Consider the following 23577-nt stretch of genomic DNA (forward strand, 5'->3'; position numbering starts at 1 on the left):
TTGGTCAGGCGTCACTATGGACACAATTGGCCGTGTCTGCAGGTGGGAAGCCGGATGTGGGTATGTGTTCTGGTCACTGCACTAGCGCCTCCTTTGGTCGATTGGGGCATATTGCCATATGAGAATGGCGATACGTCGAGCATGGCCACCCATTTGACGCGACATCACCCGGAATGTTTTCATTTAAGGCCATGGGCAAAAGGTCCTTGCTTGAAGTGTTTTACAGAATAAATAGAAAGCTAACTTGTCTTTTCTTTCTTTTTTTTGCGGAGAGCATGTCAAAGTGTCCTTGAGCAAGACACTGAACCCTTAACTGCTCCTGATGAACAGGTTGACACCTTGCATGGCAGCCTCCGCCATCAGTGTATGAATGTGTGTGTGAATGTGAGGCATGCACTGTAAAGCACTTTGAGTGGTCGGTAGACTAGAAAAGAGCTACAGTCTATTTATTTATTTATTTGTTAATTCATCCATTGCACCCTTAGGGCTTATTGTGTTTTTCCCTCCCCAATAAAAGTTGAAATTAGCTCCCTTGGTGCTTTTATTTATTTGTTTGTTTGATTGTTTGTTTATTTTATTGACCCCTTGACATTTAACAATTATTTTACAGAAACATAGGGGCACATTTTCCACCATGGAAATATATAGCTGCAGTGTTGATTGTTAATGAAAGCAGTGGGGAGAAAACAAAAACATATAAGTAACCAGTAACCGCCCACTGCCACCTCATGAACACAGTCACTCTTCCCACAATCCCTTCCTTAACCTGAAGACATGTTTAACACAGACCCATGCATGTTGTGCTTGTGTGTGACCGGAAACTACCCACACAAATGAAGTGTAGCATAGAATACCATAGAACATGGAAACAATGGCCTTCCTCTCTGCCTCCCCTTTTCTCTTCCGTTTGCATGTCTGGGTGAGACACCAAAGGGGCTGCTGCTCAGAGAGAGAGGCCGAATGTTGGACCGGAGATCTGCAGCTCTGAGTTGCAGACAGAACGGAAAAAGCGAGAGTGCAATTTAGGGGGATGCGTTGGTGAGAAATGTGCTTGAGAAAACTAGAGTAAGAACAAAACAGAGGGCTCAGAGTGAAAGAGGGGAGTTGAGTGAGGCACTAAGCAAATGCCGAAGAGAGAGGCTCTTCTCTCTTCTCTTCTCTAAGGCATTGAGCAAATGTCTGAGTGTCTTCTATCCTGATATCAAGTGACATCAGCACCCAGATGATTTCCTTTTCCCAACCCCTCTTTTTCCTTTACTCTTTTCTCTCATCTCTTCTCTTCAGTCAGAACAGAACAGAAATGGACTAAGAACAAAACTGTAGCAGTAGGGTTTTCTGATAACCATAAAACACTCCTCTTTTGACACCCCTACCAGGATATGTATCTGATAGTTTCACTGATTTGGCCACACCATATTTTGTCAACTATCAAACCTTTTGATCGAAGCGCTGCTGTACTGTCTCCAATGTCAAGTTTCATTCTGTGGCTTATCGTTCTACAAATGCAATACTGCAGAGATGTTGCATGGTTTCAACTTTAGCCAACTGTCAGCTGACATCTGTCCACTCTAGTGCTAAACATAGGCATGCACAAATACTGTCACCTCCAGAAAAAATTGTCAAAATAATTAGAAGATGATCTTTGTGAAATTTTGCTGAACCAGATCGATGACCACGTCTTTGTCTGTCAGATTGTTTGGTCCCCACTGTGTTTTTCTGTTACCAGCACTCCAGCAGTTGTACTTGGAAGACCTGAAGTGATGGAGCTGTGTGAACCTTCTGGCTCATTTTTGTTAGTTTCAAAATTTGGCCCACTTGTACATGCGTCATACAATGTTACAATCCAAACATGCTGTTTTCAAAGCTGAACAAGTGTTATATCTGTCAAAATACATATTTTTGTATATTTAGTAGGCTTGTCACAGTAAGCAGTGTTAACAGCAGCATACGTTTCTATGATCAACACCAGCGTTATTTATGCCACACTGTCAGTTCCATTTTGTAATGGAAAATAAATAGAATAAAAGCTTATATTTAGCGCTTGAATGGCACCTAGTGATTAACATTTTCCAAAAAAGTTCCCCATTTTCAAACCCAGGAATGTGTTCTCTCTCTCTCCTAGTTGTTCTGAGAATCCTATGCTGTTAACATAAGTTATGTGTAGCATGGACTGCAGAAGTTGCTTGCGCTGCTGTTTACAGAGGGGCTTATTATAGACTCACCAGACTTTTTCCTCATAATTCCTACAATATACAGATGCATCAGTGATAATATTGAGTATTTACAAAAAACAAAACAAAAACAAAATGCTCCATTAACAACAAAACGTAGGAATAAAGAAATTTGTGTCGTAGAATGAGTTGTGCATTTGCAAGAGAGGCAAGTCATGACATTCCTCGACTATAGACATACTGAGCATAAAGAAAAAAACTTAGGGTGCTCATGTTGTTTGATTAATGTTCTGAACTCAGCCACACTCTGTTAGGAAAGCAGGCTAGAGCTTATTTCTCTAATCTGAATTTGAGATCTAGTCTAGTTATGAGCTGCTTTCCTTTTTCCCAGTGTCCGCAGGAGGAGTTGCATACATGCAACTAGTGTTATCAGGCAATCAGTAGTTTACCCACACTTTGGAAATGCTAGAACAGATTGAAGAAGGTTGAATCAGTTCATCTGGACACGTTTATTGAGAGAGAAACATTTCATCACTCATTGAAGTGACCTCTTCAGTCTCCACTGCCTGCAGGTATCCCCACCTTGGTAAACAATACAGTGGCACAACAACCGAAAACAATCAGTTTCATATGTAAATTGCCGTGAGCATTAACTAGAGTTACAATGGCCATGTGTACTATTCACAGAGGATTGGGGAATGTTTGCATCGCAGCATGGTAAAATGGTGACAGATATACTCTTAGCCCGCCCCCGGTGTTCAGGGATGGAGGTTCCCTCTTCACATAGATGGCCTCTTTGACTCCCTGTTCAAACCAGCGTTCCTCTCTATCAAGGATGTGCACATCCTCATCCTTGGAAGAGTGGCCACTGGCCTGTAGATGGATGTAGACTGTTGAGTCCTGGCCTGACGTGTTAGCTCTTCTGTGTTGTGCCATCCCCTTAGCCAGCGTCTGTTTGGTTTCCCTGATGTACAAGTCACGGCAATCCTGGCACTTAATAGCATGCACTATATTGTTCTGGTTGTGCCAGCAAACCTGATCATTGGGGCAGACCAATTTCTGGCACAGTGTGTTTTGGAGGTTGAAAACAACTGAGACGCAATGTTTGGAAAATACGCATTCATCTTACAATGCTGTAATTGCGACCATTCCCCAATCCTCTGTGAATAGTACACATTGCCATTGAAACGCTAGATAATGCTCATGGCAATTTGCATATGAAACCGATCGTTTTCATGAAACTGATCATTTTCAGTCATTATGACACTGTATTGTTTATGAGGATGGGAATACCTGCAGTCAGTTGTGACGGAAGAGGTCACTTAGATGAGTGATGAAACCTTTCTCTCTCAATAAACGTTGTGTACAGATAAACTGATTCAACTTTCTGGGACTTTTTTACCTGGATTATTGAGCATGCATAAAGATGCTAGAATAAAGTTCTTAATTCATGAACTACCACGTTATTGAATTTGCATTGCCTTGCTTTTATAAACTACTTGCACATGTCAAATGGTTCATGTATTTTTTTTTCTCTTTAATTCACATCATTGTGGGCTGAAGAGGCTCAGGGTCTTGTTGTGAATGGTGGTGAAGTTTTAAATTTTGAATGGTGTGTTTGGTGCATAATTGATGTACAGTGTTGTTGTGAGACTTTGTGAAACTTTTTGTCTTTTTTGCACATCTAGTGTTTTTTGCATACTAAAACAAACAAAATTGCACCAAAGAAAAGTTGTGCAGTTAAGGACGAGGAAGTCGAGGACATATAGAAATCACTCAGCTTTATGTTAGAAGAGATTGCAACTATCTCTAAACAGGAAATGGTAATGGATTTGATGGGAGAGGTCAGGGAACTGAAAAGACAAAATGGCGAGAAGGATAAGACCCTCTTAGAATGTCAAGTAGCAGACCTTGAACAGTACTCCCGCATGAACAACACAATTATCAGACCCAGCACCGGTCATATGCGAGGACTGCTGTGGCTGCAAGTGGAGAACCGCCCCAAGCCTGAACTACACTCCCTTGAGCAGATCGCTTTCTTTGACAGCAAGAGCACATCCATAGACGGCAAGAATATCGTGGGGTGTTGGGGTGCCCCCCCAGAAAGACAATAGCGAGAAATCTACCATTATAATGTGCTTTGTGGACAGAAAAAAAAACACACCGCTCAGGCAGGGGAGAAAGCTGAAGGGATCCAACATGTACGTGAATGAACACCTGACAAAGAAGAACGCTGACATTGCCAGGTGGGCATGCTTCCTAAGAAAACAAAACAAGATCCAGTCAACGTGAGCAACAAACTGTAAGGTGTTCATTAAACTGAATGGGTCAACAGAGAACGTGGAAGTGCTGGTCATCAGGGAGATTGCAGAATTGGGCAAGTACCAGTGATGCCAACTCTAGGGAGAGCAGCACACCAAGGTAATGAACTAGCCGCTTGTTACTAACTTAAAATTGGTGGTTACTTGAACTTAGGACAGCTTGCTAAGAGCATGGAGCATGAGGCGTGTACTGACTGTGGACTGGGATGATGACGGAGTCGTGTAATGGAAGGGATTGTTTAAATCGTAAAGCAGCAGAAAATTAGCTTTGCAAAGATGGCAATATCAGTTTTCCATTTAACAGCACTGGTGATGAAGAGAGATCAAGTGTATAAACTTTTACATTGGCTGCAGAGGGCTGGAAGGCCTATGTGGAAAGTATGATTGTTGGAATCTCAAAACTTTTAAATACACTGAGCATAATGTGAATTTGAGCAAAATATTGACCTGTGTGAAAACTTTGAAAACATCCAAGAATATTTGTGTCAATTTAAGAAACCATTCAGTGTTATCGCTATATCTAAGACTTGGCTCAGCTCTGAGAAGGGTCTGGATCTTGACTTGAATGATACGAATTGGCGTATCTAAATTGGAAGATAAAAAGGAGAGGGTGTGGCTCTGTATGTGGATAAAAGCTTCAATTATAAGGTAGTGCAAAGTATGACAATGACTATTGATGATGTGCTGGGAGGTATTACCATAGAAATCTGTATGGGGGGGATTTAAGTGTTAGCTGTGTATATATAGTGCACCTGGATCTGACATTGAAATATTTAAGGATAGTATGGAGAGAATGTTTGTCAAGACAAGTCAGAAGGTTATGTGTATTTGTGGGGATTTCAATATAGATTTTGCGTCGAAAGAGCCAGTTGAGGTGGTTCGGGCATCTGATTAGGATGCCTCCCGGGTGCCTTCCTTTGGAGGTTTTCCGGGTACGTCCAACTGGGAGGAGGCCCCGGGGTAGACCCAGAACTCGCTGGAGGGGCTACATGTCCTATCTGGCCTGGGAATGCCTTGAGATCCCCCAGGAGGAGCTGGAGGGCGTTGCTGGGGAGAGGGACGTCTGGAGTGCCCTACTTGGCTTGCAGCCACCGCGACCCGACCCCAGGGAAGCAGCTGATGATGAGATTTAAATATAGATTTGTTTAATCCCAATAAGCACAAAATGACTTGAGTTTATTGATGCGATGTATAGTATGAGTTTATATCTAAAGATCACTACACCAAGTAGAATAATATCACACTGTGCCATTCTAATAAATAATGGATAATATACTTACACGTTATGGAGGGCTAACTAATAAATGACCTCAGTGACCATTTACCATTTATTTGTAGTCTATGACTGTAATTATAAGAAGGATAAGGATGCCAATAACTTTAAATACAAACGAGTGCGAATGGAAGAATCCATGAATGCGTTTAGAAGTGAATTACTAACACAAAACTGGAAAATAATGTATGAAGAAGATGACGTTGACAGAGCATATGAAACATTTTTTAAAATATTCAAATCATTGTATGACAAAAACTCCAACAAAACCATACAGCAGAAAACAAAACTAAACGGATAGTCCATGCCTGCAAAAAAATATACTCTATGTAGAGAATTCATAAAGTATAGAACTATATATTCAGAAAATAAATATAAAAATAAGTTAACTAATATTATGACTATATATAAGAAGGAATATTTTATAATTAAATATTAGGATAACAAAAATGGCATTGTTTGTTTGTTTCTCTAATTACACATATTACACATAGAGGCATAATTACACATGCACGGTGGCACAGTGTTAGGCGCTGTCGCCTCACAGCAAGAAGGTCCTGGGTTCGAACCCTGGGGTTGTCTAACCTTGGGAGGGGTCATCCCCAGTGTGGAGTTTGCATACTCTCCCTGTGTCTATGGTGGGTTTTCTCCAGGTGCGCCGGTTTCTCCCGCCATCAAAAAGACATGCATGTTAGGGTTAATACTCCTGTCTGTGCCCCTGATCGAGGCATGGCAAGATGAACTGGAGTTGGTCCCCTGGTGCTGCACTGCGGCTGCCCACTGCCCCTAGCTACACAGCTAGGATGGGTTAAATGCAGAGAAGAATTACCCCACGGGGATCAATAAAGTATCTCAAAATAATAAATAAATAAAGTATAGAACTATGGGTGCAGAAAATAAATATAAAAATAAGGTAACTAATATTATATCTAAGAAGGAATATTTTATAATTAAATATTAGAGGATAACAAAAACAGCATTGTTTGTTTAATTACACATATATAAAAAAAAGATACAATATATAATTGGAAACAGAATGTTAAGGAGAATTGCCTAAAAACTGTCAAGGAGCTTGAAAAGTGTCATTCTCCAGGTAGCACACTACAGGAAACAATCACAGCAATGCATTGTGCACAATTTGTATCTAGCAATAATTCCAGATATAGCGAAAGATGGAGACACAGTTCAGCACAGCACCCGACAGAATGCATCCCATAAACACCCATGTTACAACATTACAGTGAGTCATAGTCACAAGACACACACACGCACATGGACACTCATTCATGATACGTGCAAGTATACACAAACACTATCATTAACAGACTAAGAACAGACACTCATGTGATATGACTTCGAGTTTTCAGAAGACACGAAAGATAAAGGAGAAAATAAACACAAATATATGCACACACGCGCACACACACATACATAAAAAAGAAAAGAAAAACAAGCGATAGTCATAATAGGCCTTTAGACTGACAAAGGAAACTATTGGTTGGGTGGGTCTAGTTCATATAGGCAGACCATTTGGAGAATATTGGTTGGTTAGGAGAAGTGATTTCAGGGCTCTTTTAAGCTGTAGTGTGAATGCATTTCCTCAATCTGTCGGCAAAGGTAAAAGTCAACACCTACGCATTTTTGTGGCCAAATGCTGCTGTTATGTGACTTATTTTACTGCAACAGCAAAACAGAGCAACTTCATCTTTTGCAAATGATGGACACATTGGACAGCAGTACAGAATAATTTGGTGCACCGGCTTTTTTCTCAAGCTGCATGTAAACAAGGATGAAGTATTAAAGAAGTGATGGTTAGACAGGACCAAGTGTGATCATCGATTTGCTGGGTGTATCTGAAAGATGGCTTTTCAGGAATAAAACTTGGAATAGACATAGTAGTCTGAATGAGGGCGTGTCAACAATAACAGCATTTTAAATTTAGGAAAATGTTTAGATTGTGGTGCAGAAAAGGTTTAACACATAAGTCAGGCTTTGAACTGCTTGAAGAGTTTGCTGTGGTTATTATTGAGATGCTTCTCTTATTTCCACAGTTTGCATGCCTTTCTGAGACATACTTTAAGATGTCTTTTTTTTTTTACATTTGGGGGCTGATTTGTCAGCACGATTGATTGCAAATGTGAACAACTTGTTTTTTGTTTTTGTTTTTCGCAAAGAAGACAAAAGATATAATGGAGAAAAGCAGGGTATTCTGTTGATTGCCAACATGACATACCTTAGGCAATTCTTGTTTGTTTTTGTTTTTTTTCCTTCCCTCATTTTCTCCCCAATTGTATCCGGCCAATTACCCCACTCTTCCGAGCCATCCTGGTCGCTGCTCCACCCCCTCTGTCGATTCAGGGAGGGCTGCAGACTACCACATGCCTCCTCCGATACATGTGGAGTCGCCAGCCGCTTCTTTTCACCTGACAGTGAAGTTTCACCAGGGGGACATAGCACGTGGGAGGATGACACCATTCTCTCCAGTTCTCTTCCCCCGCCCCCCCCCCGAACAGGCACCCTGACCAACCAGAGGAGGTGCTAGTGCAGCGACCAGGACACATACCCACATCCGGCTTCCCACCCACAGACACGGCCAATTTTGTCTGTAGGGATGGCCGACCAAGCTGGAGTTAATGCAGAGATTCGAACCGGCGATCCCTGTGTTGGTAGACAACAGAATAGACCGCCACGGTACCTGGACCCTCAGGCAATTCTTAAAGAATCAATGTGTACACGGGTTATTATAGAAATCATGTTCTTTCAGACCTAATAAACCCATTAATCGAAATATTGCCTTTAACTAATTACTCCCCATAATTGGGTGTTAAGTTTCATGTAAACGTTGTATGCTGCCTTCACAAACACTACTGAAACGCTGGGTTTACACAGCACATGGAACGGATTTTACGTAGAGTGTGGCTGTTTGTTGTTAACGTCAGACACTGAGTGGGCGTGAAGTACACTATATGGCCAAAAGTATGTGGACACCCCTACTATTGAGTGGATTTATCTGTTTCAGCCACATCCATTGTTGGTAGATGCATAAAATCAAGCACACAGCCGTTCCCCTTGGGGATGAATAAAGTGTTCTGATTCTGATGCAATCTGTATAGACAAACAGTGACAGTAAGAATGGGTTGGGTCATAATGAAGAGGTCAGTGGCTTTTATTAACATGGCACTGTCATAGGATGCCACCTTTCCAACAAGTCGGTTTGTCAGATTTCCGCCCTGCTAGATCTGCCCCAGTTAAATCTTAAGTGCTTGTTATTGTGTAGTGGAAATGTGCAGGAGTAATAACAGTTCAGCCGTGAAGCGGTAGTGCATAAAAATCGTCTGTCCTCAGTTGCAGGACTCCCTACCGAGTTCCAAACTGCCTCTGGAAGCAACGTCAGCACAAGAACTGTTCCCCTGGAGGTTCATGAAATGGATTTCCATGACCAAGCAGCTGCACGCAAGCTTAAGATCACCATGCACAATGCCAAGCTTCGGCTGGAGTAGTGTAAAACACACCGCCATTGGACTCTTGAGCAGTGGAAATGCGTTCTCTGGAGTGATGAATCATGCTTCACTATCTGGCTGTGTGACGTACAAATCTGGGTTTGGCGGATGTCAGGAGAACACTACCTGACCGAATATACGTATAGTGCCAACTGTAAAGTTTGTCGGAGGAGGAATAATGGTCTGGAGCTGTTTTTCATGGTTTGGGTTAGGCCCCTTAGTTCCAGTGAAGGGAAATCTTAACGCTACAGCATACAATGACACTCTAGAGAATTGTATGCTTCCAACTTTGTGGACACAGTTTGGGGAAGGCCCTTTCCTGTTTCAGCATGACAATGCTCCCTGCACAAAGTGAGGTCCATAAAGACGTGGTTTGCTGAGTTTGGTGTGGAAGAACTTGACTGATCTGCACCGAGCCCTGACCTCAACCCCATCCAACACCTTGAGGATGAATTGGAACGCTGACTGTGAGCCAGGCCTTCTCCCCAACATCGGTGCCCGACCTCACCGATGCTGTTGTGGCTGAAAGGGAATCAATCCTCACAGCCATGTTCCAAAATCTAGTGGAAAGCCTTCCCAGAAGAGTGGAGGCTGTTATATCAGCAAAGGGGAGACAACTCCATATTTTTGGCACATGGTTTTGGAATGAGATGTTCAACAAGCACATATGGGTGTGATGTCTGGGTGTACATATATTTTGGCCATGTAGTGTATGTCTTTTCTGTGTGTAACAGCTTGAAATGACTAAACAGCTGTTTTTAATTTGATATTTCAGTGGCAAAGCTAATTTTTTGGAAGTAATATTGAATGGATCAGACATTTATCATAATGTTAGTTTACATTGGTGGTCACATAAGATAAAAGCCAATAACCACAAGAAAACAAAAGTATATGTAGGATGCTATAAGATGGCACAGTATGAAGCCTGGACCTATATGGATGTAAGATATAATGCATATATTTTTATAAAGTACATTCTGCAATGTATTTTTGTAAAAGCTGCACGCAGAAATACTAGATGTCGAAACTACAATTTTATTTTTGGGTCAAACAGGTGAGATTTTGATAACAGATGTGGCCCTAGGTGTGTGTGAGCACCAAAACCTCCTGCCGTACCAATAATCCCAACATAAACTTGTGTATAATTCTGATAAGATGGTTGACAGAAAACAGTTGAAGTTAGAGGGTAATTTTTCCCAGTGATTAGGGATTTGAGACGACCTTGAAGCACTCTGCCATCAGACATGACAATACAGGCGGTATAAGCTTCATTTCTACTACCCTGTGGTGGCAGCAGATACAATGGCTGCAGTGTTTGACTGTCTGGCTTGCTTCCTAAAGAATCCAGGGGATGACACAGCATAGATGAGTTTGTATATGGACTTAGAACAGTGACAAATGCTTAGTAATCAACACTTCATGTGCATGTTTGTGTGTTTCATACTTGATTTTTTTTAAAGTGCTTAAAACATTGTTTTCCACTCTTGACTTTTCCTTATCATTTTTGTTAAGGCAGTGTGTCCTTAAACCTTACCTTACTGTAAAGGAAAATTCCATTGTTTACAACCTGGGTCTTATTTTCATAGTTTTTGTCATCATGCATAATGCTTACCATATCATTTTACTCATCAGCTTCATTTTGGAGATTTTGGACACAGGATCACTGCTGGACACAGCTTTACAACAGTGTCTTAAGGGGCAACTGAACACAAGCGTTAAACCTGTCCTCTCAACAACAACAATATTTAAAAAAGAAAAAAAAACCCTTAGTGCCTAAGTTAGAATGTGTACATGATTTCCCTTTACCTATGAATTTTCAGTTGTGCTGGCCACATAGTTAGTCGACGGTTACTACTACCGACAGTAGGTATAGGCTGATCATTCCTGCAAGTTGAACCAGGAAGTAGCTCAGCAGTGCGATCGACAATTGATATTATTAAATATTCTGAGTAATAACTTCTAGCTTGCGCTTTAATTTTCACTCCCAAATACACAGTTTAGATAACTGGATTAAATTGGACTTGCTGAAACATGTTTGACGCCAGTGCTCTGTTGCCCCATAAGACGGAGTTGTAAAGCTGAGTCCAGTGGTGGTCTTGTATCCAAAAACTCTCCAATGAAGCAGGTGAGTAAAAATACATTATGAACGATATGTACAATGGCAAAATATAGGAAAATAGGACCCAGGTTGTATAAAAAAATCTAGAATTATTGTTTAATTGTACTAAGTAATTAGAAACATGATGATAAATCTGCCTTAGAAAGTGTTTGTAACACTGGCGGAGTTATAATATTTGTCTTGCAATCTCCTGTCTTTCTCTTGCTTTTCTCACTGTCTCTCTCTCTGTCTGTCTGTCTGTCTCAGGGGGAATCAGTCAAGTATTTCCTGGACAATTTGGAAAAGCTTGGACAGTCGGTAAGTCCTCCCACCAGCACCGCTGAGGGTCCACCAATTACACAATCTCATAGCTAGAATGCAGTGACTGGTCATCAGCAGATTGCTTGATAGTGGCAGATGAATTTCCTGTAAAAGGGAAGTGATAGTGTTGACTCCCCTCCACCCCGTTTTTGTCTGTACCTCCTTGTCATCTTTACTGTCCCTAGTTCCCATGTATGGTTGTTGTTCCAACTAGCTTATGAGCTTTATCTCTTCTTCTTCTTTTTTTTTTAAACTTTTTTTTTAAATGTTCAAAACCATTTCACTTTGTTTGAAATTTCACAAATGCTCATTCTTTCTCCCTGTGCACTTACAGTACACATACAGTTAACGCACAGATGCTGAAAAGTTAAGACATTCAACAGTGTAAAGTAAATGGAGGCATCCACAGGCATATGGTTAAAGACAATATAATTGAAAAAAATGTAATTAAAATTGTGATTTCTCATTCTGTCCATCCATTATCCAAGCCGCTTATCCCAATCGGGGTCGTGGGATGCTGGAGCCTATCCCAGCAGTCATTGGCGGCAGGTGGGGAGACACCCTGGACAGGCTGCCAGGCTATCACAGGGCCCGCCAGGCTATCACCCTGTGATGTGAGGGCGATCTGGCTGCGACATCTGTCACCGCATTGATCGCTAGGGTTGATTCGGCTGATCTGGCTGGCTAGGCAGGTGTCCCCTTCCTCCCTCACCGCTCCATGTGCATCCCTCCCGAAGCGCCGCGCTCGGTGGATGAGGACGATTTCCCCCGGCGGACGAGTGTCAGTCGTTGGTATTTCTCATTATGTAGAAGAAAATAAAAGTAAAATCTTACGAAGCACAATCTGTGGTCTTGACACCATCAACATTTTGAAATGCTTTCAAAAGAGAACAAAAATCTCTTTACTGCATACCTGCCATGCAGACATCTGAAAACATTAAGGTTTCCCCCATTCTGTTAGCCTACATCCACCAACACAGCATGATATGAGATGAAAAGTGAGAACAAAATGAGAGCCGTTCCATTGTCAAGCATTTCTGGCAGGGCAATGAATTGCAATCCAACCCTATCTTGTGGATCATAGCCGTACGTGGGCTCATGACTGGAAGCAAACCAGACAGCACTGCTGTCTGATATGAGAGAAAAAAGAGGAAAAAAGATGAGTTCTTTTAATCTCCCTTTGACAACTTTCAGCTAAGTGCCTTGGTCCAGCCACATTAATCCTACCCACAAGCTCCAGTGGACCTGTGTGTTGATCAGTGGTAGAAAACTGGTAACACAAAGAATGTCCCGTGTGTGGATCTGGTTACTGTCAAGAGTCACAGAAAAATCCCTTCTCAGGATAAGCAACAGTTTTTAAAATGGGTCACGTCTTCTTGGTTAGTCCACTTTTTGAAAATTATTCCCGACCTAAATTATAAAGTTGAACAGATATTTGCCTGCTACCATGGGTACTCACATTTAACAATAAAGAGAAGCAGGTGAAGTAAAGCATAGTGTGGTCCAAGTATTAAACAAATGTACAGGTTGGAGGTTGTCTAAGTTCTAGAGGAGAGAAGTATTTTTCCTTAGAAGCAAAGTCCATGAATTTTTTTAGTTTTATCTTAATTTTTGTGTTTAACGGTGAGGTCTGTAACAGTTGTTACTGGTTGCAGTGTAACAAATGGCAGACACCCCTTAAGATATATTGGACTTAATACAACAATTATTTCAATACTGAAAAAAAAGTCTCTAGGGGACAAGCAATTACATTTTTGTCTTTTGCTTAGTTCTGCACTGACAATTGATGTTAGCTAAATGAGGCACCTGGCTTCATCTTGCGATTAGATTTATATTTGTTTTGCACAGAATGTCATTAAAGCAAATGGATGCATATGCAGTCCAACTTCCATATGCCAGTTTGCGTGCTCAAAAAAGAGTTCATTAGATGAGGCCTGTGGGTGTGATGCAATAGGTTCCAACAGGAAGAGGAAGTTGACCAGGACTCTTAGAAAAAAGGAAGCCCACACTTGAAGGGCTAAGAAGTTGTGATACTGGGAAGTGAGGATTTAAAGGAAACCTCTGGTACGTTTTAAAATGTAACTTCTCCCCTCAGGTCTGAAGGATATATACCAAGTCCAGTTGCACTTGATTCAACTCCTTTGGATAACCATGACCTGGATGAATGAGAACATTCACAGACACGTCTGAGCCTAACTCCACCCACTGCATAATTTTGAAAAATGCTAAAACGTAGGCAAGGGGCTGGGGGGGTGGATGTGTGAGGCAGGAGCATGGGCAGTAGTAGGGAGATCTGCAAGAAGGGCCCGGCGCGACTGTACCTAGTCCTTCCTTCCGGCACGGCATCAGATTCCACCCCGCAAAGATGCCCTGATATGCATCACAGACGGAAGGCGGGACCGACCGCGGCGAAGAAAGCCGGGCAACAGTGTGGTTGCTCCCCCAGCCGCAGCGCGAGCCCAGCCCGACTGACCCAGTGTTCTGTTGGTGCTTCTACAGCCGTCAAAAGCACAAGTCCAAACCATTGCCCCAAAATGAAAAATTATGAAATAATATAACCAACTGTAATTGAGAGAAATTCAAAAGGTTGGTAGAAAATGTAATAAAAGCGCAAGGTTAGTGAGTAAACTCCTTTGAATGATGAGTCTCGATCAGCATATATTTGAAAATGAGCGCAGTTTTACAGAGTCACACTCAAGGGCAGGGCTGGGGGAGGTGGGTTCCCTACCTCTGATTAAAGGGCATTAACATTTTTTTTCATTATGTATTTAAGTCCCAATCGGTTGACTCTACGTCAGCATTGGCCGTGCGAGGTTCAGGGCTGATTTAAACAGTAGATGGTGTGTTGAGCCATTTTCAACCCATGAAATTTCCATTTTTATGTCTGTATTAACACCAGCATTGAGAGTAGTTTAGTACCTCTTTAATCAAACACTCCTTTTTCCTATAGTAAGGAGTCAAACTGAGCAATGGTTGACAGAATCTTTGTAATCTATTCAGCAAGCTCGTGTCACCCGACTGCTGCACGCCAAGCTGTACTGTAATCCTTCAGTGCGATAGCCAAGTAATTTTTTTTTTTGTTGCTACAAACGGACTCAGAATGTTATGAGAGGAGTCTGAAGAGCCTTAGCCACAATATCAATCGTGGAATTATCTAGATTTAAATAAATTTCTCAACCCGGAGTCAACGTGTCATCTGTAATCCCATGAGGAGTGAGTTGTTGCAGTAAGATAACAGTGGAAGCATGAGAGAGTTGGAGAGAAGTGCAAAAAAGAAAATGCAAAAAAAGGTCCATCATTGTGCTGACTGACTGGGATTGTCTTTTCATAATTGAAGGTGTTTTCAGGCACTTTTCATGGCATTCTAGCCTGTTGGTGCCAAAAAAAGCTCTTTTAGTGAACATTATTTGGCAAGCGCTATTGCCCCTAAAGGATTACATTGCAGGTTGATGTGCAGCAGTCAGCTGATTCTTGCTCACTATCGCACCACTGAATCAGATTCTGCTACCCATTGCTCAAGTTTGACTCCTAATGATGGGAAAATGGGGCTTAGATTAAAAAATACTAAAGTCTCCCTTTAATTTCATGTTTATCGAGACATCCAGGTAGCGTATCGGTCTATTCCATTGCCTAGCAACACGGGGATTGCTGGTTCGAATCCTCGTGTTACCTCCGGCTTGGTCATGTGTCCCTACAGATACAATTGGCCGTGTCTGCGGGTAGGAAGCCAGATGTGGGTATGTGTCCTGGTCGCTGCACTAGTGCTTCCTCTGGTCAGTTGGGGCGCCTGTTCAGGGGGGAGGGGGAACTTGGGGGATTGGCGTGCTCCTCCCACGCACTACGTCTCCCTGGCGAAACATGGTTGGCGATTCCACATGTATCAGAGGAGGCATGTGGTCGTCTGCAGCCCTCCCCAGATTGGCAGAGGGGGTGGAGCAGCGACTGGGACGGCTTCGAAAATAGGGAAATTGGCCAAGTAAAATTGGGGAGAAAAAGGAGGAAAACTAAAAAAAAAAAATAATAAATAAAAAATTCATGTTTATCCAGTATATTAAATCAATGCTCTCCTTTAAGTTCATGACTTTTCTTTAATATAACGCATTAAGATACCCGAGTTCTTGGAATGATAAAAATTCTATAAGAAAATAAATTGAGACAATTAAACATCAGTGTCTCCACGGAAAAAAATGTGCTTGTTTGTGCCATTGTGCAGCCCTGGGTGACTGGGCTTTAGTACCCAGCTGTAAACATGTCTCATCATCATGGCATGGTAGATGCATGAACTCCTGGTTATCGCCATACCCCAGTCCTTAACAGCATAAAACTGCATAAACCAGGACTCAGTTGACTTATCAGTTCCTCAGTGTCCAGTGCTGTTGTTCTTTAGCCCACTACAACTGCAGATCCTACCTAGTTTTTGGCTGAAAGAAGCTCTGCTGGATTATAGGGTGTCATGCTTCAATCATGTCAAGGTGTGACAAGCTTTTATTGGTCTCTCATCAGCAATGTTCTGGGGACTGGCATTTGGCCAACTGTAAACCATTTGTTGCTTTACACAATTGATGGCAGCCTCCTTTTTTCTTTAAATTAACTCCATCGGCCTTGTTTTGGCTTGGTGCTTGATTCTAGTCACACACAGACCACTGTTGTGTAAAGCTGTGAAAACCTCAGCGCTGGTGAATTTCTTGACACATTCAAAACAAGTGCACCTGCCATGTACCCAAGCACTATTCTCACCAATCCTCTTCACATCACATACACATTCCATTTTCCCATGGGCTCAAGCTTTCCAAAGCCTTCTTAAACCTGGCTCTTCCCATTCACCCACACCGATTGAAGTGAATTCTACGAATTGAAATCCACTTAGGAATCCCACGTCTACCCACTTTAATAGATAGTTTAGGTTGGACAACCCCGGGGTTCGAACCCAGGACCTTCTAGCTGTGAAGCGACAGCGTTAACTACTGGGCCACCCACATATAGTCTATGTTTGTGTAGGTACAGACTCATCTAGTTCAGACTTATTTAATCAAAAATGATCCTGGAGACTCTTGGGCTTGTTACACAGCGTTTTCAAGGTGAGAACGTTGCACCATTAAGTCATCTTGCTTTTCTGTGTAAAAGGTACGAAGTTGGAATGGGGGGGGGGGGTCATTGTTGTTCCGGCGTTAAGCCGGCGGTGGAAGCAGTCACAAAGCCGAATCAATGTCTGTAAAAGGGACAGCCGGTGTTACACGTCATGACGCCTCTGCTTCTGAAACGCCAGCATGCTATGTGAAATCACACATTGGGGCGCGATTATGTTGCCTTTGTTTGGTTCAGTGTAAAAAAACAAAGCCGGCATGAAGATGAGTCTTCATTACACCATTTTTGCGCGATCTGTGTAAAAACGCCTTCTTTTACATAGTAAGGTTGCTCAACCCACTTATGTAGCCACACAAATTCACCCACTCTCCTGAGCCCACCAGTTGTTTATGTGCTGTGGTATTTGAACAATGCAAGTTGTTTGAAAAAAGAATTCCTGCTACAACAGCCATTGGAAGCATGTGCAATTTTTTAGGCTTAAGCATATACCCTGTTTGTATCTTAAACTTAAAACTGTAGACTTCCCTTGTTTCTCTGTTTTACAGTTTATTATGATGAGTTTTACATATTAACTGAATGAAAGCAATAATGAAATGTAATGTTGTTGTCCCTCCTGTATTTTCATAGTTGAGTGGCATGGTAGCTCAGTGGTTAACACTGGTGTCTCACAGCAATAAGGCCTGGGTTCAAACCTGACCAGGCCTTTCTGTGTGGAGTTTGCATGGTCACATGGGTTTCCTCTGAGTTCTCCAGTTTCCTGCACACCAAAATACATACAGGGAAGCACGGTGGCCCAGTGGTTAGCACTATTGCCTCACAGCAAGAAGGTCCTGGGTTCGAACCCCAGGCCGTCCCAGGCCCGTTCTTTGTGGAGTTTGCATGTGCTCCCCATGTCTGCTCGGGTTTCCACTGGGTGCTCCGGTTTCCTCCCACGATCAAAAAGCCTTGCATGTTAGGGTTAATACTCCTGTCTGTGTCCCTGACCAAGGCAATGTAAAGAAGCGGAGTTGGTCCCTGGGTGCTGTACTTCGTTTGCCCACTGCTTCTAGCATACGATGGGTTAAATGCAGAGAACGAATTTTGTTGTATGTATGTACAGTGACAAAGTGGCTTCTTTCTTTTCATGTTGGGTTAAAACTCTTGACCAAGGCCTTAGAACTGGAGTCAGTCCCCGGGATTTTGACTGCTCCTAAGTGATTAAAATAGGTCAAATGCAGAGGACTAATATCCCCACAGGGATCAATAAAGCTACCTTAATAGTTAAGGTTTGGATAGAATCTTAGAGTTGAATTTTCCAGGCCTGTTAAAGCTATGGAAAAATTCTTATCTTCAACCCATTTTGGGTAACTCATAGTAATTGGTACATTTTCTCATCTTCATAGTGATTTTCTCGGGCTGCTAATAGATCAGTTATCTGTAATACTAATCCATAACCATAATCCAAATAATGGATGTCCTGATTATATCTCAAATGATTAACGGTATTTATCCAAAACAAGACCAGAGACTCTCAAACAAGCTATTTAACTAAGTAGCAATTGTAATAACATTTACAGATACTGTAAAATATTGTGGTAGATTTGATATGTATTCTGAATTAATGTGGAAGATAAAGAACTGGATTAACAATTGTTCAGAACTCCAGTGTCCAATCTTACCCTCACTCCTCTCCAAGGGATGGGGTTCTCCAGATTTTTATGGACATGCATTCATTGTAATAAGATTTCAAATAACTTTTTTTTCTCTGCTCTTCTTGTCATCTTGATCACATTGTTGTTTCCCTCCCACCTTGTTCAATCCTCTTGTGTCTCTCTATGCCTCTCACTCCTTTAGGACTACCTGCCTAGCCAACAGGATATCCTTCTGGCCAGAAAGCCCACCAAGGGCATCCACGAGTATGACTTTGAAATCAAAAACGTGCCATTCAAGATGGTCGACGTCGGTGGCCAGCGCTCAGAAAGGCGGCGCTGGTTTGAATGTTTTGACTCGGTCACCTCCATCCTGTTCCTTGTTTCCTCCTCAGAGTACGACCAGGTGAGCTAGGCCGCTTACACTAAATTTGCAGTGAATGCACACGGCAAAAAAAGAATATACCTCCACTGTTATGCACGCCTACCCAGACGGAAGATAGCAGTTGTCTATCTGCTTAATTATCATACCCGTTAAGTTAATTTTGGTGTTTAAGCTAGCTTAGTAGTTGAGCATTTTTCCGGTTTGTGTGTGGTTGGTGGTTAGGTTATCAGTCTCGCCATTTTCTTTTTTTAAACTTTTGGTTGACAATACTTTTGAAGAAAGGAATCCCAAACTGAATCTGAAATGCCCCTTCTTCACATGTGCACACTCTGTGCTCAGGCATGTTGCTCTGGGCAGTTAATAGAGGACAATATGATTATTTAGTTGAATGTATTGTGAGAAAGTCTGAGGCTCAGAATCTTCAAATATCAGCACAGCAGTCTCCCTAGCCGTTGGCACAACCTTTTCTGGAAATCATGCCGTTTTTTTATTTTTTACAGGTCTCACAGAGTCACGTTCAGTGTGTTTTGTTTGACACACCACATTTAACATTAAGGGAGCGTGGATAGTCACAACATTTAGCTACATTGCTTTATTTAACATAGCAAGTACAAAGATGTTATTGTGCCACCCCTTAATGAATTATATAGTCTACATTAAAACCAGTCCAGAGCGACTTCCATCTTGCAGCAGTCGTAGGTGACTTTCTACCACTCTGAAGACTGAATTGTCTATTTGAGAGGAGGCTTTAAGCAATCTGTGCTCAGTGATGAGTTGGCCTAGATTTTGTTTGCAATACAGTATGCCAAAATGTAGCAACTGAACTGTATAACACAGATATAAAAAAAACAGTACTGGAAATACCTGACAGTATAGAGAGACTGATGTTTGCGTTGAAACTGCTCATTTGAATTTCTCGACTTGCAGCTTTAAACCAAGTCAAACTTCTCACTTAAAACGTAGAGTTTTGTCATTAATACATATGGGCTAGTACATGTCCAAACCATGTGTCAACTGTGGTGAAGAAACACAGTCCCATGCCACGATGCACAAACATAGTAATTACTAACTATATTACCTCTCTTTCTGAAACACACACATGCTTCCATCTCTTACGCACACCTAGCCTTACACTCCCACCTCTCCCCTTCAGGTGCTGATGGAGGACCGACAGACCAACCGACTCAGTGAGTCTCTCAACATTTTTGAGACAATCGTCAACAACCGTGTATTTAGCAACGTCTCCATCATCCTCTTCCTGAACAAGACGGACCTGCTGGAGGAGAAGGTCAAACAGGTGTCAATCAGGGACTACTTCCCCGAGTTTTCGGGAGACCCTGCGAGCCTGGCCGATGTTCAGCGCTTCCTGGTGGAGTGCTTCCGCAACAAGCGGCGCGAACAGCAGCAGAAACCACTCTACCACCACTTCACCACGGCCATCAACACGGAGAACATTCGCCTGGTGTTCCGTGATGTCAAGGACACCATCCTGCACGACAACCTCAAGCAGCTCATGCTGCAGTGAGGGAAGGAGTAGATGGGGAAGAAGGGAAGGTATGGGGGGATGGGATGGGAGGCAAGGAGCATAATGCCCCTGCACACACCCCCCCCCCCAGCCTTTCTACTGTGGCCCACCCACTCTTGACTTGGAACTTTTAATGTAAAGTGTATTAAAGCCACCACTACCACCGCCACCACCGACCCTTCCCCACATTCTCTTCGCCCTGCAGCCTCAATGAGCTGGTTCAACATGATCTCCAGCAGCCACTGTAAATGTCTTCTTCCTTAGCCACCCCAGCTTGCAGCCTTGCTGGGACTTTACCAGCAGGGATCTGTCCTACCTTTTTTCATGTAGATCTCTATATATTTTCTGTCTCACCCATTCAGAATGTCGTCAGTCTGTGCCACAAAGCAGGTGGAGATATTAAGAGGGTTTTGTGTTGCTGGCTTAACTCTAGTGGCCTTCATGTATTGGGGGGGCTTTACATTTTTCATCCACTAATAATACCCATTATGCTTCCTTCTCTTCTAAAAGCAGTCCAGCAGTCAACAGGGAGAACTTGGCCAACACACACACACACACACACACACACACACACACACGGGTTTACATTTCTGTTAGGGGATTGCTAATGGACATTGTTATAGCACACGCAGGTAGACCACTGGGAAAACTGAATCACTTTGTTTGGGTAGCTTGTGAAGGGCTACAAGTCAGTCATATATTTGGCTAATTCTCAGGGCACACTGTGAACCACTTATTTTTTATTTTTGAAGGAATGATGTTGTGCCTATGCCCTTAAACACATATATACACACAAAATGGGGGTCAAAGATGGTTTCCTGTCCTCTGTCCTCTAAATTTCTCCATCCAACTCCACCACACACACACACTCTCTCTCTCTCACTCTCTTGAGTCCCTTGCCTTTTTACAAGCCCTGTGGAATCTCACATCATGGCCCAGTTTGTATCTCTGCACCAGGGGACTAGGTAGAGGTAAACGGTTGTCTCTGTCCTTATTTATTGTGTCTCTTGTCCCCTTTGTGAAGCCATAGTATGGCTTGTAGCCTTAACTGTCCCATATTGGGTAACTAATGAGTGAATAGTGCTCATTCTGCATCTTTGCCTCTTTCTTTTGCCTCTTTCTATCTCTGATGTGCCAGCTTATTTTCCTAAAAGGTACCTGTTATCCTGCCAATGACCCTTGTTCAGCTGTCTCTCCCCTCTTTCACGTGTCCTTGGTAGAAACAAAAGGGATAGAGCCAGCCTGTGTATTACTAGTGAAATTCACCGATCACTTAGTTGACAAGTAGCATCAATTTGGAAGTCGGTGTAACACATGTTTATAAATTTGTACAGCCCAGTTTTGTTCTTCCAATACGATTTCTAATGTGTGTTTATATATAGCTATGTAGCTCTTTCACCAGTTTCACTCGCATTTCTAACCGCTTTCTTACATTCCACATATGTATCCGTATGTGCGACTCTGGGTGCTTTGTTCATTTTTTATTTTATTTTTTTAAATCAGCTTTACTGGCATCACGCACCAGTCCATCTGTTCTTCCATCTCATTGATGGCATCTCCATTTGGCCAAAGATGCCGACGTGTAAATTCTACACAGGCACACACTGTGCTTTGTCATTTTGATGACATAAATGTCCCTTCCAAGTACATTCCAGTACAACACACTGTCCGAACTGAGACGGTGCATTATGTACCTACTTCGGCATAAAGGCTTGTTGCCAGACCTCAGAAGAGATGCCACCATTGAATCTACTAGAAAGGTGTGGCTAGTTCAAGATCACACACCAAACAGTCATACCAGAGTAGGTTTGCATCTATCACTTGGTCGCCTTCATCAGTGCTGAACAAACAGATTTTTTTTTAGAAAAATCTACACAAACATCCAAAGAGTATATGGTGGCATATACATTTGCAGATAGTAGCACCAACATATTTCTGACTGATGCCACATTTTCAGAGCCCAACCCTAAGCCTTAAGCTTGCACAGCTCTTCATGGACCCTTTGTCTGGGAGTAAGTCGTCATTAGAACAAGGCTTCTATGTTCAGCGGTAACAGTCAGTGTTCTGGGTCTGAGTCAGATGCCTCAGGCCTCTCTTGGCCACAGCCTCATTAGATTCTCATGAGTCAGAGACAGCAGTCTCCCAGAGCATCCTCCCTGAGCCAGTATTACATCTCCACTCTGAATTTATTCTCTTAGAGGATGGGATGGGTAAGAGGATCTATTCTGCAATTGTTGTTGGGGATTGGGTGAGAGGTACGGGTAGTCTTGATGCCTTTATTCATTTAGTTCTTACAAAGCTTCACACTTGAGCGGTGTTTAACCTGCTCTGCCTCAGTTTTTATCAAAGCCTGAGTTTGAATTAAAATGCAAGATGTGAAAAAATGCCTTAAATATGTTACATTCTCTAATGTTTTGAATTTTCCTGCGATAATGCCCAGGGCTTTGATATTACACTGCATCCTGTGTCCTGTGAATATCTGTGAATTTTTTTTCCTTTCTTTCATCACCACTGATGTATGAGTCTGGTTACCTGAGTTGTCTGGTTATTTAGTGGGGAAAATTGCCAAGGGCTGTCTTTTTTTTTCTCTTCAAAGACTGTTGAGGCTTAATCTGAATATATGTGAGAAATCTGTGTCAGCACCTAGGTAGTGTGAGATATGCAACAACACTGCTCCACAGTGAAGACATGAATAGTAATATGCACATTAAGAAGAATAATGAAATGGATCATTACTTTCTTCAATTGCAGAAGTCTTATTGTAAACTTTTTCAGCCCATGCAATCAGGTCAGTTGATGTAAGTAAATCTGCCAAAAACACTGAAGTCTAGTGCCTCTTGTTCCAATCTCTGCGCCCCCCCCTTTCTTTTTTAAAGTTTTTATACACAAGACTTTCAAATTTTGCCACAGAAGCGGTTTTATTTCCTCATATCAAGATAACTCAGATAATGCAGAGTTCAAACCTTTTCTCTTCCAACTTGATATTTTTGGAAAGACAAGCTTTCACTGTACAGTCTAACTTATGCTGTCTTACCATTTTACTCAATAAAAAATAAGCATTTGGTCTGTATCATTTCATGTTTGTCTGTTTGGCATCCATGCTGTTTGTAGGCCAACAAGAATAAACCAATGTACTCTCAAACCACCATCTTGAAACTTAAAAGGCTAGTTCATCTTTTGAAAAACATTATCAAGTTTAATGTAATGAAGTACACATTCTGGTTTTGTTTTTAGACCATTTGGGAACAATAAGAATAATTTTTCTAGAAC

General features: G+C 42.1%; 1 protein-coding gene across 1 annotated transcript in view; it reads left to right on the forward strand.

Annotated features, from left to right (window-relative positions):
* gna13b (guanine nucleotide binding protein (G protein), alpha 13b) overlaps positions 1-23363 on the forward strand; it is a 41198-nt gene extending 17835 nt beyond the window's left edge. Inside the window, exons 3-5 of the mRNA XM_056287331.1 lie at positions 11631-11681; positions 18603-18803; positions 19936-23363. Coding sequence (XP_056143306.1) covers positions 11631-11681; positions 18603-18803; positions 19936-20307 — 624 coding nt within the window. The 3' untranslated portion in view covers positions 20308-23363. The remainder of the gene's footprint in view (positions 1-11630; positions 11682-18602; positions 18804-19935) is intronic.
* The last annotated feature ends 214 nt before the right edge of the window (positions 23364-23577 follow it).

The sequence above is a fragment of the Lampris incognitus genome, chromosome 10 (genome assembly GCF_029633865.1).
Source record: "Lampris incognitus isolate fLamInc1 chromosome 10, fLamInc1.hap2, whole genome shotgun sequence".
In the NCBI taxonomy this organism is placed as follows: domain Eukaryota; kingdom Metazoa; phylum Chordata; class Actinopteri; order Lampriformes; family Lampridae; genus Lampris; species Lampris incognitus.